This window comes from Strix aluco, chromosome 1 (genome assembly GCF_031877795.1).
Source record: "Strix aluco isolate bStrAlu1 chromosome 1, bStrAlu1.hap1, whole genome shotgun sequence".
Taxonomy (NCBI): Eukaryota; Metazoa; Chordata; class Aves; order Strigiformes; family Strigidae; genus Strix; species Strix aluco.
Genome location: NC_133931.1, coordinates 73538579 through 73554003, shown reverse-complemented (window position 1 = coordinate 73554003; position 15425 = coordinate 73538579). Strand labels below are relative to the sequence as shown.

The window sequence follows — 15425 nt, the reverse complement described above, 5'->3', positions numbered from 1 at the left end:
AGAGTGGGATAGCAAGGTAAATACACAGAACAGATAAGAGCACAGACTTGATAGGGACCCTCTTTTTGCCACCTCTTCCAGTTTATTTCCAGATGTCTTCATGGGGAGGCACTGTCCAGTTTTCCCCTTCCGAGAGCAATTTCTGATGATATATCCAACCTTATTGCCATTATTTTTCATGCTACTACAGGGATGGAGCTCTAGGTTCTGAATCTTAGTACAGTGGTGCTACTGTTTCTGCTTAGAGCCTTCTCTTGCAACATGCACTGAAAGGTCAAAAGTTAAAATAAATTTAAAATATGTTCTAGGGAAAATTCACCACATGTACTTGACTGTCAGGGTTTGAGGAATTTTTTTTTGTCTTTTCTTAGTGCTAAGGCATATTAGAGATTTTTATGGGTTTGAGTGTGATCCAGCACTGATACTGTAGCTCTGGAGGAGTGCCAGCAGAGAGGCTTACAGAATATCAAGTTTTATACCATCTTATGTAATGTTTATGTGTGTGGGATATGACATATTGAAATTCAATTTATTGAAATTATTGAAATTATATTCACACTGCCCTGCTGCCAGTGGGGCTGAAATGGCTATGTTTTGTGGTGTTTCTGCTTGCACATAGACACTTGGGGAAGGTATGCATTACTGGTTTTGTCTTCTCCTACACCTATTTTCATTGGTGAACTGGTGCCATTATGCTAAATGCCTACATGTAGTACATTTACGTAGGCATGTAAAATAAGCAAGGGAAAGCATCTGAGTTCTTAAAAATAATGAAAATTTATTCAGGTTTGTATTGCTGGTTTGGGAACCTTCCTTTAGACAGGGTTTAGTTTCTTTTTTAGAAAAGGCAGTATCTATTTCTCTCATTAATCCCTTCATTGCAAAACTCACGTTACAACAATGCAGAGAAACCGCTCTACATGAGTTATGTCTCTTTGATTTTATCAGTCTAATTCAATCAGTGTGGATACATTTACATCTGTATAAAGCTACCCTCTACAATACAGATTTTTCCTGTCTAAGAGACAGAAAGACAGACATGTTTACTCTGAGGTCACTCTGTTGCTATGTGAGAGATTGGTGGTACCAGTACCACAACGTTGGGAAAGGATGTGTGAGAGGAGCCACTCTCCTAGCCAAAGGAGTACTTGCAGTAAAAAAAGTTAAAAATCTGTGTCAAGACCAAACTATAAGTGAATATACATGTAGCTTTTTTTAAAATGTATTTGCTACTTGAAGCTGTTTCATCTCAAAGAATAAATAATTTAAATATTTGAGAAGTCTACTGTAAAGCCTGCCATTTCTGACAAAAAAGTCCCACTATTTTGGCTGGGCATTTACTCACATTATCTCTTGCATCTTAACAGTTTCCTGAGCAACAGCTAGAAGTTTGCTATGCATTGCTGGTAGGAACATTGAGCCTTCTTCATTACAGTAACCTACCATGGAGCATCCAGTTCATAGTTGTGGTCAGAGGACTGCAACGAAAGTCCACTTTCAGACTAATTCTTGCTTAGACATAAAGCAGGTGGTAGTAAATTGTTCTTTTTTTCACTGTGGACAGAACGAGAACAAGTGGGTCTAAATGGCAAAAAAATAAATTTAGGCTAGACAGCAGAGAAGCGTTTCTTGCTGGCAGGGGTAGTTAAGTACTAGATGGATGTGGTACGTCCATCACTAAGGATTTTTAAGGCAGGTCAGACAAACAGTTTTTAAGAATGGTTTGAGAAGACTAACTACTGCCCTGCGCAAGGAGAGGAAAATGGCTAATCTGTTCTGCTCCAACCCCATTGCCTCTAATTTTTTTAATAACAATTTTGATGCCACTTAATGATTATAACTAACTGTGCTGTCCCTGTGAATTTTACTGATACGCTCCTATACGTGATTAATTTTGCTCTTGCAGTGCATGCAGTGAGGAAATAATGATAACAGAACTTGTTAAAGTATAGAGGAAAAATATGCCCCTACTTAAGAGAGCATTCAAATTCTGAAGAGCAGTTCTGACATCTTTTTTTACTTTTGTTTTTCTGTATACAGGATTCTCGGGTGTTTGTGACACATCTGCTTTTAAAATCATTGCATAATATGTTTGGAAAGTGCTGGAAAAATATTCCAGCTTGCTTTTTTTTTTTTTTTTTTTTTTTAAATTTCAAAAATCCTTTACAGGATTCAGCTTTTCAGTTAAAATATTTAGACAATATTGCAGTTGCTTCAGAAATTTGGCAATTTAAGCAGCCCACCATATCTGTCATTTTTAAGCTCATCATTGTATCTAAAATCAATTTAGCAAGAAGATGCTTAGCCAGTGCTTTGAAGCATCCATACATTAATATTGTCATGTCATTCTGTTGGTTGGTCTTATGATACTTGCAGAATGATTGCTACTCATTTTTTGCCAGTATAATCAATAAAAGTGGCACTGAGAAATCTGATCTTCCTTCTCTGCAGGCCAGCTTTGGGTGGTCTCCTTACATCATCTTTTCGGCAGCACCAGGAGTCCTTGGCAGCAGAAAGAGAAAGACGACGTCAGGAGAGAGAAGAAAGGTTGCAAAGGATAGAACGTGAAGAAAGAAACAAATTCAAGTAGGAGCCAAATTTGCTTTTAGTCTGTTACTTTAATGTATGATGGATTTGTAAATCACTGAGACATTCAATTCCAAAATAATTGAATTGATTAATAGTTTGTGTGTCTCTTCATATACCTTTCTTGATCTAAGTATCTTAAGAACTGATATATTGAACACATCATGATGAATTTTGGCATTTAATAAACCAGCAATTTTTTTAAGGGCAGCTATGTATTTGCCAATCATACTGTGTGGGTATCTGAAGAGACCAGGTTTTAGTAGTTAACATACTCCCAAAAGTATAATCTCAGCAAGGCATAGGGTTTGAAGATGAAACAGTTGGAGGAAGGTATCAAGAAGTGAGGAAGGGACAGCAGAGACATCTTTTTGCTTTTATGTTCTGCAAAATAAAAGTGTTTTGTTGTCTCAGGATGTTTTAAACTACTTTCAATGTTTTTAAACTACTTTATAGTGGTTTTTAACTACTTTTTCCTGCTTTTCTGAACATGTGTCTCTTCCTCCTGGAAACAGCAAATGACAGAAAGTAATTATCAAAATTATTGCTCAAACCATAGCCAGACAAAGGCCCCAGCTTAATACATAGGGCTCTCCATTTTCACATCTGAGAACATGTATGCTGTGGGATCCTGGGGTGTGCCGCCTGAGGATAGTAAGGGACAAGCCCTCTCCTCCTGTTAAATCCATGCCTGGAAATCCCAGCACAGGCATTAGCAAAGACTGCAGTGGGCTTAGGATAGATAAAGAGCTTATGCCTGAAGTGGTTTGCCAACTCTCTGAAGAGTGTATGCTAAGAAACTGATTTGTTTCCTCATAAACAAGAGTGAAAAGTAAACATATTTTTAGTAGTTAGACATAATGTAGTATCTAAAAAATGGTAGGATAAATGTTTCATAGCCTGAGAGTTGGTATTTATGGAAAAGATGGCACTGGTTTTCATGTGAGCTTGTTTATTAGTATGCAGGATTGTTTTCACTGTAATCATCTCTTTAGTAAGAAGTGGAAATGATCTGTGTCATAGTGAATTTGGAAAGAGGAGTAACTTACTAGTGGTTGGTTGGTTGGTTGAAGGAGATACTCTCCTGGCTCCAGAAGATAGCTAGTTTAGAAGAAAATGAGAGGCAGAGGGAAGGTGGAAGAGCACCATAATAGGATCTTTGGCAGCCAACAGTTGCCCAAGATCTCCTGAAACAGAAACAATCAGGTCTCAGTCTTCAAGCCCCTTCCAAAAGCTCTCCCTCTAAATGGTATCATCAGGCTGCAGCAGGCTGCTGTGGACAGCCAACATGATCTTTCAGAAAGGAAACTCCCAGACCAAAAAAGCCACCAGGACATTTGGCAGCTTGACCTGTTTGAATAACAGATCTGCACATTTCACTAGAGCTTAGCTGCAGTAGTTGTTTTGTCACTAGAAGAGCTTCCTTAAAGTCAGAAAACCAAATTTTTTAAATATACATCTTCCTCCCATTACTCCAGAGTCAGAAACTGGTTAACTAAATGTCATGATTGTGTTGCGTATTTAAGATGAGTTTTCTAATGCCCAATGTTTTCATCTTCTAGTTTTGAGTTCCCTGGTCACCCGAAAGTTATAACTTGTGTTTGAGTAGAGGGTCTCCAAAGCCACCAAACTTTGCAGACAGACAGCATCCCACAGTTGATTAAACGGTCTGGCAGGAGGAGACAAAGCCACAGCAAACAGTCATGGACAGTTTTGTAAGAGTTCTTGGGATTACATTATCGTATCATCACTCTGGCTAGAAACCCAGTCTCTGAAGATGTATTTTTGATTAAAAATAGCATTTGCAATTCACAGCCTTCAAACTCATGAGCAGTAGTGGATTTACCATTGTGACTCATTTGTTATCTCATTCTTTCCAACTCTGCCTCGAGAACATTGCACTAGGTTCTGGCACCATTATTGACAAATTGAGGATAATTTAAAGGAGAGCATCACCAGTTGTGAAAGAGCTTGGGTTTAGGAGAGAAGTTAAAAAGCTTCATAAGCTATTGCTAGCAAAAGGAGTGCTTTACATGATGAATGTTTTTCTCAGCAGAAGGACTATTGTACCTGTTGCATATGCAGAACAGTATGTCCTAAAATACAAGGGTTATTCTTCAGCTGTAGGGAAGGGTGAAAGTTGACAGAGGGGAAATTTGCCTGCTGAAAAATTCATAGATTTTTTTTTTTCCTTGGAGTTACTCCCATAGCTATTGTAATTCCAAAGAATACTCTGAAAATATTATAAAAGTATAACCAGTTCAGGGATTCAAAGGATGTGGAGATAGCCTGAAACAGCAGTGTGCATTCCCTGTTAATGGACTTTTGAAGAGCACTGGCAAGCAGATGTTTGATAGCTATTGGTATAGTAGAAGATAAGTAATTTATGTGATGACACAATATAGAGAGGAAAAAAAGTGTTTTATTCATAAATGGAGTAATTCTGAAACTCTTTCTGGTAGTCACAGGTGTGTAAGAATCTAACAAATAAGGTGAAAGTCTCATCAGTTTTGTCCACCAGATTCAACAAAATATTAAAAATATATCGTAAGGAACTATCTTGCTGTGATACTGAGGCAGGCTGGATGTTCACTGGGTTCTGCTGTGCTCTGAGTTAAATTTGCATCCACATTTGTGGGTGTGACACATCTGCCTGAAATCACAGTGCTCAGGCATCCAGCAAAGTTGACTTGGCAAAAGCTAAATATATAAGTTATTTGAGGAGCTGTGCGAGGGTCAGCTGAGATAGAGGGAGGTTTGTATGTAAAACTTAGGGAGAAGAATAAAGAAGTGAAAGGTTGTTACCTGTCCGATGATCCTGCCTGTGCCTTGTAAGAACAGAGGCTTGTCCTACTCAGTAATGCCAGTCTGCTGTCCCATTTCCAGCTGTGGCAACTAAAATACACCAAGTAAATGTATTTTAGAAAGAGGGCCGATATGGTGTGCTCCATGCCTTGATCTAGCCTGCCAGGTGCTGCAATCCCTGTTTCGGGGCATTCTAGATGAGGCAAATGAGGAATGGTTTATTAGCCACTAATGTGCCTGCTCATCATGGATGAGTCCAGCTCATTGTATCTAATTTCACATACCAGGTTTCAGAATGTGCTTCAAGTTCTTCACTTTTTATAATTACTTGTATGACCCTCTGAACTATGTATTTGGTGTACACATACCTGTGGTGTATGCATGGATAAGTGTACACACACACTTTTCAGTCTTTTTTATGGAAACAAACTAATAATTTTTGTTGACAGCAGCCTTCATTGTCTCTGATCAGCTTGTTTGTACTGCTCTTGGTTTCTCCTACTGTACTTGTACTTCTGTTACTTACCTTATTCTTCTGGTTTCCTCTGCAATTTACTGCAATTCTCTTTTTAGCCGTGATTATTTAGACAAAAGAGAAGAACTAAGACAAGCAAGAGAAGAGAGGTTTGTATATAATGCATCCATGCTTCCCTTTGGTTGTTTGCACTTCCTATATTCTTTACTGCAGAGCTGTTGTGTATTTACATTTTTAACTCTGCATGCACAGAACACTTCTATTCCAAAAGACTTCTATAAGAGAACAGTTGTTTCATTAAAGAGGAGAATGAAGTCCAGCTGTAAGCACAGCAATAAATGATGAGCAGTGGGACTGGAATGCATAAGAGTGATTGATGATCTATCTTTTATCTATTTGTGTGGGAAATAAGCTTACTTCATTTGCCTCAGAAATTTGCCTGAATTTAGTATAGTTATAAATTGAATAAGCCTGTCTTTCTCACCCAGTGGGTCCCAAGCTTTCTGGAGGGTCAGAAAAGGCAGCTGAGGATAAAGGAAATTGGGGTCACAAGCGTTGCAAAACTGCAGTCACAGGCTGATGGAAATGGTTCTGACCCACTTCCAGCATATTTTTATCTTTCAGAGCCAAGTTCTCTTTGCCAATCTCTCTAAACATCAGTGAGTAAATTACAAATCTTAGGAGTGTTTATCATTGAGGCATTGTTTTAGTTTTATTTAAATAACTTATTTAAAGGGACTGAGGGTTTGGAGCTTTTTTCCTTTTGTTAATTCAATTAAGTAGTTTAGAAACTCTGGGCTAGGCTGGGAGCTATGTGCTTATGAAAGCACATTTTTCAAGGACTACTCATCTAAAGACCTTTGCTTTTCAGTAGCTTCATCTCTACCTTCGCTAGTAATTACACCCTAGAGGGAGCTCTTGTTTTTACCTGGAAAATATGCATGTTACTGAACAAATAGTAGATGAAAAATCATCCAGGTTGCTTCAGTTCTGCTTTTAGTTCCTCTAGAGGTTACACTCTGGAGATACTTTTGGATTGTCAAGATGGAATTACATTATCAAAGTATGAGAGCAGTCATCTCAGAAATCATAGTGTTGCTGCATTTTAGTTTTGGGTTGTTTGGTGGGGTTTTTTTCACAAAATCATCCTACAGGAGGCAATTCATTTCTGCAGGCTGAAGTCTGATCTGCTGTGGCTGAAGAAGCTACTATTAGAAAATTATTTTGACATCTCTAAGAGTAAGAAAAGGTGGATGGGCTTTCCTTTGTCCTTCCAGTCAAAACAATTACAAATAGTTTAAAGCATTTTCTGAAATGAAATGCATCTGAGCCCATAAGCATCACACACTGATCTTAGATGAGTAAATCCTTTTACAGCAAGTGTGCTCGTCAGCAAGATTTGAAACAAATTAAAAGCAAGCTCTCTAGCACTTTCAAGCTGTAAGGGAACATGCCAAGTAAACTGGAGTATTTTTGGGGAATTGTTCACCAGCAGGGCATCACTGCTGTGCAATGTGAGATGATTTCACTGGTCATTAGGAATGTGCCTTTATCCTTAGGGCTCTTTTGAACTGAAATGCTAAACTATCAGTTCTTCCTCATAAAGAGAAAAGACACATGTTTGCTTTGACAGCACATAAATATTGGAGAAAACTGCAAGTGAAGTCTTGCACCAGTATTACATTACACTGGCCTTCTGTAACTACTTTTTTTTAACAAACCCTTTGCACAAATGAAGTTTCATTTCCTATAGCAAGTTGCATGTTGACTTGTTTTAAGAGAATGCATGGACTGTAAGAAGGTGCCAAAATCGTAGTTAAATCTGGATTGTGTGTTTCCTCCATATCAGTTTGGAGAAGTAGAAGGAGATAATATTGAGCATGTAGGAAAGGCTCTGTGAAAAACACTGGTTTGTCTAAATTCTCTCAACTCTTTGAAGCATTCTGTGTAGTATCACGTCACCCTGGAGCTCCAGAATACACGCACCCACTTCTCCAGTGGCTCTGGGGTGGCCTGAGGATAAGGAAGAAAGATTCTTGCAGTTTCAAGGGGTCCCAGTGTAACTCAGCACCATTTGTTTCCCATGTTCTTGTTGTTTGATGACTTGAGGCCTTTTTTACTTTGCTTGGTTGGGTGTTTTCCAGTGGTAATTTAAAAATAAACCCAAGAAAGGTGAGCTCCCAAGCCCTCTCTAGTGTGACTTACAGCTCAAATGCTCTTCACCTCATAACTTTGATGGTACATAAACATTTTAAATCACCCTCAGGGCATTGCTCAGAGACCTAGAAAACTCAGAATGATATTTTCATCTACTTGAAGATGATAAGTGGTTGTCATGTTCATGAGGTATACCAAATGGATAGCCCTCAGACTTCTGGCTCTTTGTCTATAGAAAAGAGTTGGCATAGGCATGATGATGTCTGCAAGTTTCCATGATTTAAAGAAATATAGCAATATATAGAGAGACAATGTGTCAATCCTCTAGTGGAGGAACTAATTGCAGCAGAGGGATGGTAGCTTATCCTCTCAACTCCTTCAGATTTCGGTCTTCATGAGACCTTGTGTATTTCATGCTGGCATTTGTTCATTGTTAAGACATTGGGCAAAAACAAAAAATAACCTAAATAAATGTAATTTATCAAGTATGAAATGTTAGTAACTGATTCATGAATGATTTTTATTTCTCGGTTAAATTGCTGTATTTGCTTATTAGGCTTCCCATTTGTAAACTAGTTATTCTGATGTGCTGCTGGGAGAGTTGCTGTTCCGGTTCCCTCTTTTCTTTCAGTATAATGAACAGATATGTTTTGAGAAGGCACATCTTGATGATAGTCCTCTGCTTTGCTGGTTGGCTGTGCGGTGCACAGCTACAGAAGCTAAAATGTTAAAGCAGCTGAAAAAGAGCTGAAGACAATAAAACATTGTAGCTCCCCCCCTTACAGAAGGATCCATCCAGATCTTTGCTGTAGTCTATTGGCAAACTGCAACACCCTCCTCAGCAGCAGCCAGCTGGGCTGTACCTGTTTGAGCTAAGTGATCAAACTGAATGGCTCTTTATGAGTCTGAAGTCCCATCTGCTCTGCTTGTGAGGAGGCGGAGGGCGCAATACGTAAGTGACCGACGTTAAAAGAAAGACTGGTTTCATGAACTGTAACAAAACATTATGCTAATGCCAGCAAAAGGCTTTCTCCTCTATTGAAAAGGCAAAAATCATTCTCAAGAATTGGCTTCATGTAAGAACTGTAAACAGTTCCTATTTTATAACCATACAAGTATGTGGCTTGTTATATTTTCATCCCGAGTCTGTAGGGGTTCTTTTTCTTGCAGAACTTGTTCAAAGCGTGTGCATACCTCTGGAGGAATAAAAGAAAATGAGTTTGTTCTTCATTATTGCTGTTCGCAGTAAAGCAAATTGCCTCTGAAAACACAAGGACTGCTCTTCAAAGTCACATTTCTATGCTCTATATGGATGTTTGCAAATGTGCATGTGTGTGTGTCTACCATATGTACCAAGCATGTTTGTTACCACATATGGCTGACTTCTTTACCCTGCCTGCTTTTAATGCACCCTCGTACACTAATTCAGGCTGTCAGTTTGGCAGAAGGAGGGAGGAGAGGTGTTCCCTGTTAAGAAGTGTTTACAATGGTGGGTTATAGGAGGATGACCACAGTGTTTTGGGGACGTAAGCAGTAGTCTTGATTAACCTGTTTAACAGTTCACTTGTGGGTAAGACAAACAGTCTAAAGCCTGATCCAGCTGTATTCATGAATTTATTCCTTAGCAAATAATGGTGGATAAAATTAGCAGACATCTGGAAGAGGCACATATTTCAAAGTTATTTTGGTCGAAATGTATAAAGCACACTATGAAGAATATGATTGGTAGCTGGTCTTAATAAACAGTTAGTGAGTTCTGCCTGCCTAAAATGCAAAACAGATGTATCTTTGTTCTTTTAAAGTGACTTTGATGAATAAACTACATGTGACGTCAGGTCCAAGCTATTGGATGTCTGAGTCCGGCAGAGAAATTTTTTAGAATAAAAAAAAGAAAACTTTCCATTGTAGACTCTGGAGAGAACAAAGTAAATTCCAGTGCACTGCTCTCAGAGCAAATAGAAGCAGGTTCAGAGGCTTTAGATAGTCAATCCAAACATTTATTATTGGTATTATTTTCAGGGAGATCTGTTTTTGTCTGCTGCACTGAACCATTTTCCTCTCCTTAGAGCAAGTCTCAGACTTTGGCTATTTGCATCAGTATTAAGGGACTCTGGCTTTGGAGGGTTGGTGGTTTGTTTTTTTCTTTTGGTTTTTTTTTTTTTTTTTTTCTCCCTCCCGTTTTCATTTAGGGAGAGGGAGGGCTGGGAGGAGGAGAAGGAGGTGAAGGAGGAGGGTGAAAAGGAGGACAGACAAATGCTTCCAAAAGGAGAAGGACTGTGCAGACACAATACTATATCTAAAGACTCTTTAACTCTGCTGGGTTTTGCTTTTGTTTTGTCATGAGCAATTTAATATTTTTCAGGGCAATAGCCTTTGCTTTGGTGTGCGTTTTTTGGCAGATTGAGCAGGCAGGCAGTTTAGTGCTGTACCTCTTGTGTCAGGAAGTCAGCTCATTCTCTGCAGGTGTTTCATCCATAAACAAGCATCAGCCACAGACTTCTTTTTCTTTACGGAAACCCTCTGGAATTTAACTTTCAGATACAAATACTTGGAGAGGTTGGCAGCAGAGGAGTATGAGAAGGAGCTGAAGAGTCGGAGCATAAGCCGAGGCAGAAGTGAGCTGTCCTTGAACCTGAGATCTCCTTCAGCCCCATCCTCGCCTGTACCCAAGTGCATCAGCCCAGTATCCATAGAGTCCCAGGAAGAGCTGAAGACCCCTTCCACCCCTTGTGGGACCCCTCAGCCCTCAGAAGGTAAGTGAAAAGGAGGGCAGGGGAAAGAGCGGTGGTTTTGTCACAGTTTCTGTCAGGCTAGCAGTGATTTTTGATGCATGAGTGCAAAAATATAACCTCTGAGGTGCCAAAATAAAGGGTCGTGTTATATTGTTTCATGCTGTCTTCCTAAATTTCCTCTTTTTTTTGCATAGATTTGGATGTCTTCTCTTCAAGCAAAGAATACACTGCTAATTGTTGCTGTGATTTATATTATCGTTATCTGTTGCTATTAAAATGGAATAATTGGAAAACACAGCATACAGAGGGTCTTAATTTTAGCATCATGTTCCTTGTATATTAGAATTTACTGAATACTAAACCAACAATATTCCTGCCAACAGATTTTGCTTATGTGGATTCTCTGAAAGAAATGCAACAGATGAATGCCAAGATTATAATAACCTTCCAGCAGAGCACAGGCTGAATGGGACAAACAGAAAAGGTCTTGAATTGAAGGCAGGGAGGATGTGTTGGTTATTTTTAACACCAACAAAAACTCTTAAAATTGTAGCACAAGTAGTAAAGGACTTAAAAGAGACCACAGACAATTAGTAAAAAGGAAAGTATAATTAGTGTTTGCACGGTTGGTTTGCTGTCATATAATTTATTGGTGTACAGAGCAATATTTTTTGTGTACACACGTCATTCTGCCACTTGCTTCATGTACCCCCCCCTTCAGTCCTCAAAAAAACACCCACCATGCAGATTTATATTTACGCCACATGATGATGCATTAACATTGGGAGCTAAGAGTGCATGTTGAGGGTGAATTATCACCATCATTCATTTTTATTTTATTTGATTTCCTGCTACGTGCTATTGGTGATTAATGCATTTGTAACTTGCACTGCTTGGTTTTATTGAGTGTTATGGCTGGTAGCATGCTATAAAGTGAGGCAATTTAAGAAAAAAGTTACAAATACTGAATGTTGCATATGTTTATCCTCACTGTACTGAGTAGGTGAAGTTTATTTAATTTAGGTTTATATATTTTCCCAATTATATTCCCAGTTTTCTTGTCTGGCACCTTAAAAGTCTCAGTGGAATCATTTGAACTTAAAAAACATGGATATTTTCCTGTAACACTGATATACAGAAACATCCAGATGCCCATTTTCTTGAGTGCAGTATTACTTTTAGAGCAAATAAGTTGGATTTTTCCACCATTAGGATTTCAGAGCTGGGTAGGGAGCAAGTATCTCTTTTATGATGATTATTTTAACATATTTCTCCTGGAAGCATTCAAAAAAAAAAATTGAAGCATGAAATGGAGCAGCACAATCCATTTGGAGAGTACATTTAGAGCAGGTGTACAGGGCAACTTCAGGCAGCCAGAATATGGCAGAGCTATCAACACGTGGGTAGGTAGGACATCTCTACTAAAACTCCTGGCAATACCAGTAGGCGTCAGAAGGCAGCATCTGGAAGCCTGGCAAATGGACTGCAAGGAATGAACATATAGATGGGGCAGGGTAGGTCTCCAGCCAAGGGCAGCTGTGCAGGCAGATGACCAGAACAGGGGCCTGATATCTGCATACTTCAGTGGGAGCTGTGCATGGGGAAGGACTGCTGTTTCAGGCCTACCAAAAGCATTGGAAAGATCGTATGAAGTAATGAGCATGTGGGCAAGGCAGGCTCTCTCATCTGGAGTGGCCAGATTATTGGATACCGACTAACATGTGGTAGGCTTATTTATAGATCTTGTGACATGTCCTCTAAACTATTATCTGAGTTCTTTATGCTCTGTAAGGAACTAAAATCTCAACTTTTACTGTCCTTAGGAAATGTTATGAATCCCACTCGATAGGTAGAGAAACTGAGGCATTAACTTGCTTAAGCCAGTTGTAGGAAAGCTGAAATAGAGCTGTGGACAGAACCCAGATTACTTGCGCCCCAAGCAGTTGCTTTGAACATGAGGGTCACCATCTTCCCAAGCAAGGATGAACCTGCAGAAGGAAAACAGTTTCTCGGGTCTGTGCATAGGACCCTCCAAAGACTCTGCAAGAATGGTGTTAATGGACGTGTGATATTTGTCTGCCGAATTCAGAACCTGAAGTGAAACGGGAAGTGTGTTCCTCTACTAGCAAAACAAAAAAGCAACAAAGAAGTGATTTTTGGAGTTGGATGTATTTTATTCCGTTTATGCTGAAGGTATCCTTTGGCCATCTAGTATCTACTGGGCTTAAGAAGGAAATGGATTTTGTCTATGGAACTTTGTCCCACGCTGTGAAATGTCTCAGTATCATTACCCAATATAAAAATCTGGACTTGCTGAGCTAAAGTGTTTTCTCATATAAAACAATTGGTTCCACTAAAATAATCAAGTCTTGTAAGACTTACTCTTGTAAAACTTGGGGTATGGCATTCAGAGGAAATGAAGACAGTCCCATAACTACAAAATGGAACTTAATTTTTTTTTTCAGAGCAGCTACTTCATCTTTTGTAATTTCATTGGAGAATATTTTATGAAGTGCACATGTGCAGTAAAGGAGAGCAACAATAACCAAGACATCTCTGACATCAATTCACAGAGGAATTGGAGATGAACCCTCCTTTGAGAGGAGCAGCTTTTTTAGCACTTGAGAAAGTAAGCAGGCCAACCCAAGTGGACACTGTGGGCAGTAGGAAACCTTGCAAACATTCTAGTAGCTGAGCATGGTTCAAATACTGCCTGAAGGATGACTGGTGAAAGCATCTCAGCAGATGGAGAAGCGCCAGAGCATGAGGACGCAGTGAGGCCTTTGCAGCCCCAGTTGTAGAGCCAAAGGAACCATGGTACAGAAAGTCAGAGGAGGAACTGGGGTGGGGGACAAAGAAAAATAATTTCTGACTTGATGAAGAAAGAGCCAGTTCCCTACTAGTGATTACTCTGTGCTAATTTTTACCGTCACAAGGAGTGGGAAGAAAAGACTCAGGTGGGGGTGGAAAAAAAGTCCCTGCTGAATTCACAGCAAGAGGAATCCTGTGCTGGAGGAACTGAAGGGAGGTAACCACCAAGACTTTAAGCAATGCCCAAACAATTAAACCAAGAGGGCTGGGTAGATATAGCCATCTTCAGACTTACTGTATGTATCCTCAAGAGACACTTAGCGTATGTATCTCCCAGCTCCAAGTAAAGAGCAGAAAACAGATGAAGATGCGGTTGCCTAATCTATTACCCTGGGATTAAATGTGGGTCCGGAGGTATGTTTGTTCTCTCTGAGGGCTTATAGGACTCGGTGGAGTTGAGGTCTTATCAGCAGGTACTAAGGATACAGCATCTTGTGTCTGCTTCAGAGTTCATTTATAGTTTAATATCAAAAGAAAGGTCATTTCCTTCCATTTCCCTGTATAGCATTATAAGTTCGTAGCCATGTTTTTCACAAGGGAGCAGCTTGCTGTTCTCTGTAACTTCTCACTCAAAAGAGGGCTGTCACCAACATCTGATCAGATCATAGTGGATCAGGTTGCTAGGGCTTTATGTGACCAAGTCTTGAAAATGTCAGAAGATGCAGATTACACCATCTCTCAAAACAACAAAACACATTCATTGAGGGACCCTGCTACCATCTCTTTGAGTGATGAGGTTGCACAGCTTCTTTGGGAGATTTCATCCTTCTGAGAAGTCTCCTCATTTTTTTCTAATAATACATTTTTAGAGATTAAGTTCTGGCAGAAAAAGAAGTGGGCATGTGACTCAAAAATTAGTCCTTAAAGCCACATTCAGTTTTCCTCGTCCTGAATAATGCAATTGCAAGTAAAACTTCTGCTCATTTGAAGACCTCAACTCACTCATTTGTTTTCATAGCAGGGAGAGAGGGTAAAACTAAGCCTTGAGAGAACTGTGAAGAGTAACATATGCAAGTGAAAAGAGATTACTTCTACTACTGAATCTGGCAATCCCAGTTTAGGTTTTAAGAACTGTATGTGTAAGAATTGGGGTTTTAAAAAAAAAAAAAAAAACCCAAACCCAAAACCAGCAGATGCTTATAATGGCATCACACTTCTCAATGTCTCAGGAACACCTTCTGTGCTGTTGATGCTTTCTGATATGACCATGCTTGCTTCCCTGAGTCTTTGTGCTCTCCACTAGCAGAAGGGTGAAGATGGGACAGAGCCTGATCTATTATTTAACTCTGTTGCCACCTGCAAGGTTGCCACTTAACGTAGTGTTTTGTCTGGTATGAAAATGGATCAAGTAGATATGGGACTGAAAGTTCCAGCTCATTTCAAATAGGTCACCACTGAGCATTTACTGAGAATTGTAACTTTTAACATCTTTAGAAGTTCTCACCAATATCAGCACAATAGATTGCAGGATGGAACTGCAAGTGATGGACACTCATCTAGCTTGCTGGTTTTGTTCTCCTGCTAGTGTTTGCTGATAGATTTGATTTTGAATTGCTTTTTAAAGGCAGGGACTTAGGTCACTATTTACAAGTTATTTGGGTATAGGAGGATTGTTTAATATTATGCCTAAAGAGAGAGAGGCTGTCAAAATGAATGTCAACATATCCTTGTTTTGTTCTGGAACTGCTTAGATTTTGATGCTCCTTGAACTCAAAAGAGCAGGCTGTGTCAGTATATTGCTCTTTACTCTTTGTTACATATTAGATTCTGCTAGGATACTGCATCTTTCTGGTATGTGT

General features: G+C 39.4%; 1 protein-coding gene across 10 annotated transcripts in view; it reads left to right on the top strand.

Moving 5' to 3' along the window:
- The window catches only part of FHOD3 (formin homology 2 domain containing 3), a 414767-nt gene that overhangs the window by 326143 nt on the left and 73199 nt on the right, over positions 1–15425 (top strand). For 7 of the 10 annotated variants that reach the window (XM_074825169.1, XM_074825159.1, XM_074825148.1 and 4 more), the window contains 3 exons: positions 2452–2586; positions 5965–6015; positions 10562–10776. In XM_074825169.1, coding sequence (XP_074681270.1) covers positions 2452–2586; positions 5965–6015; positions 10562–10776 — 401 coding nt within the window. The remainder of the gene's footprint in view (positions 1–2451; positions 2587–5964; positions 6016–10561; positions 10777–15425) is intronic. The other 3 variants (XM_074825180.1, XM_074825132.1, XM_074825119.1) reach the window with 1 other exon arrangement.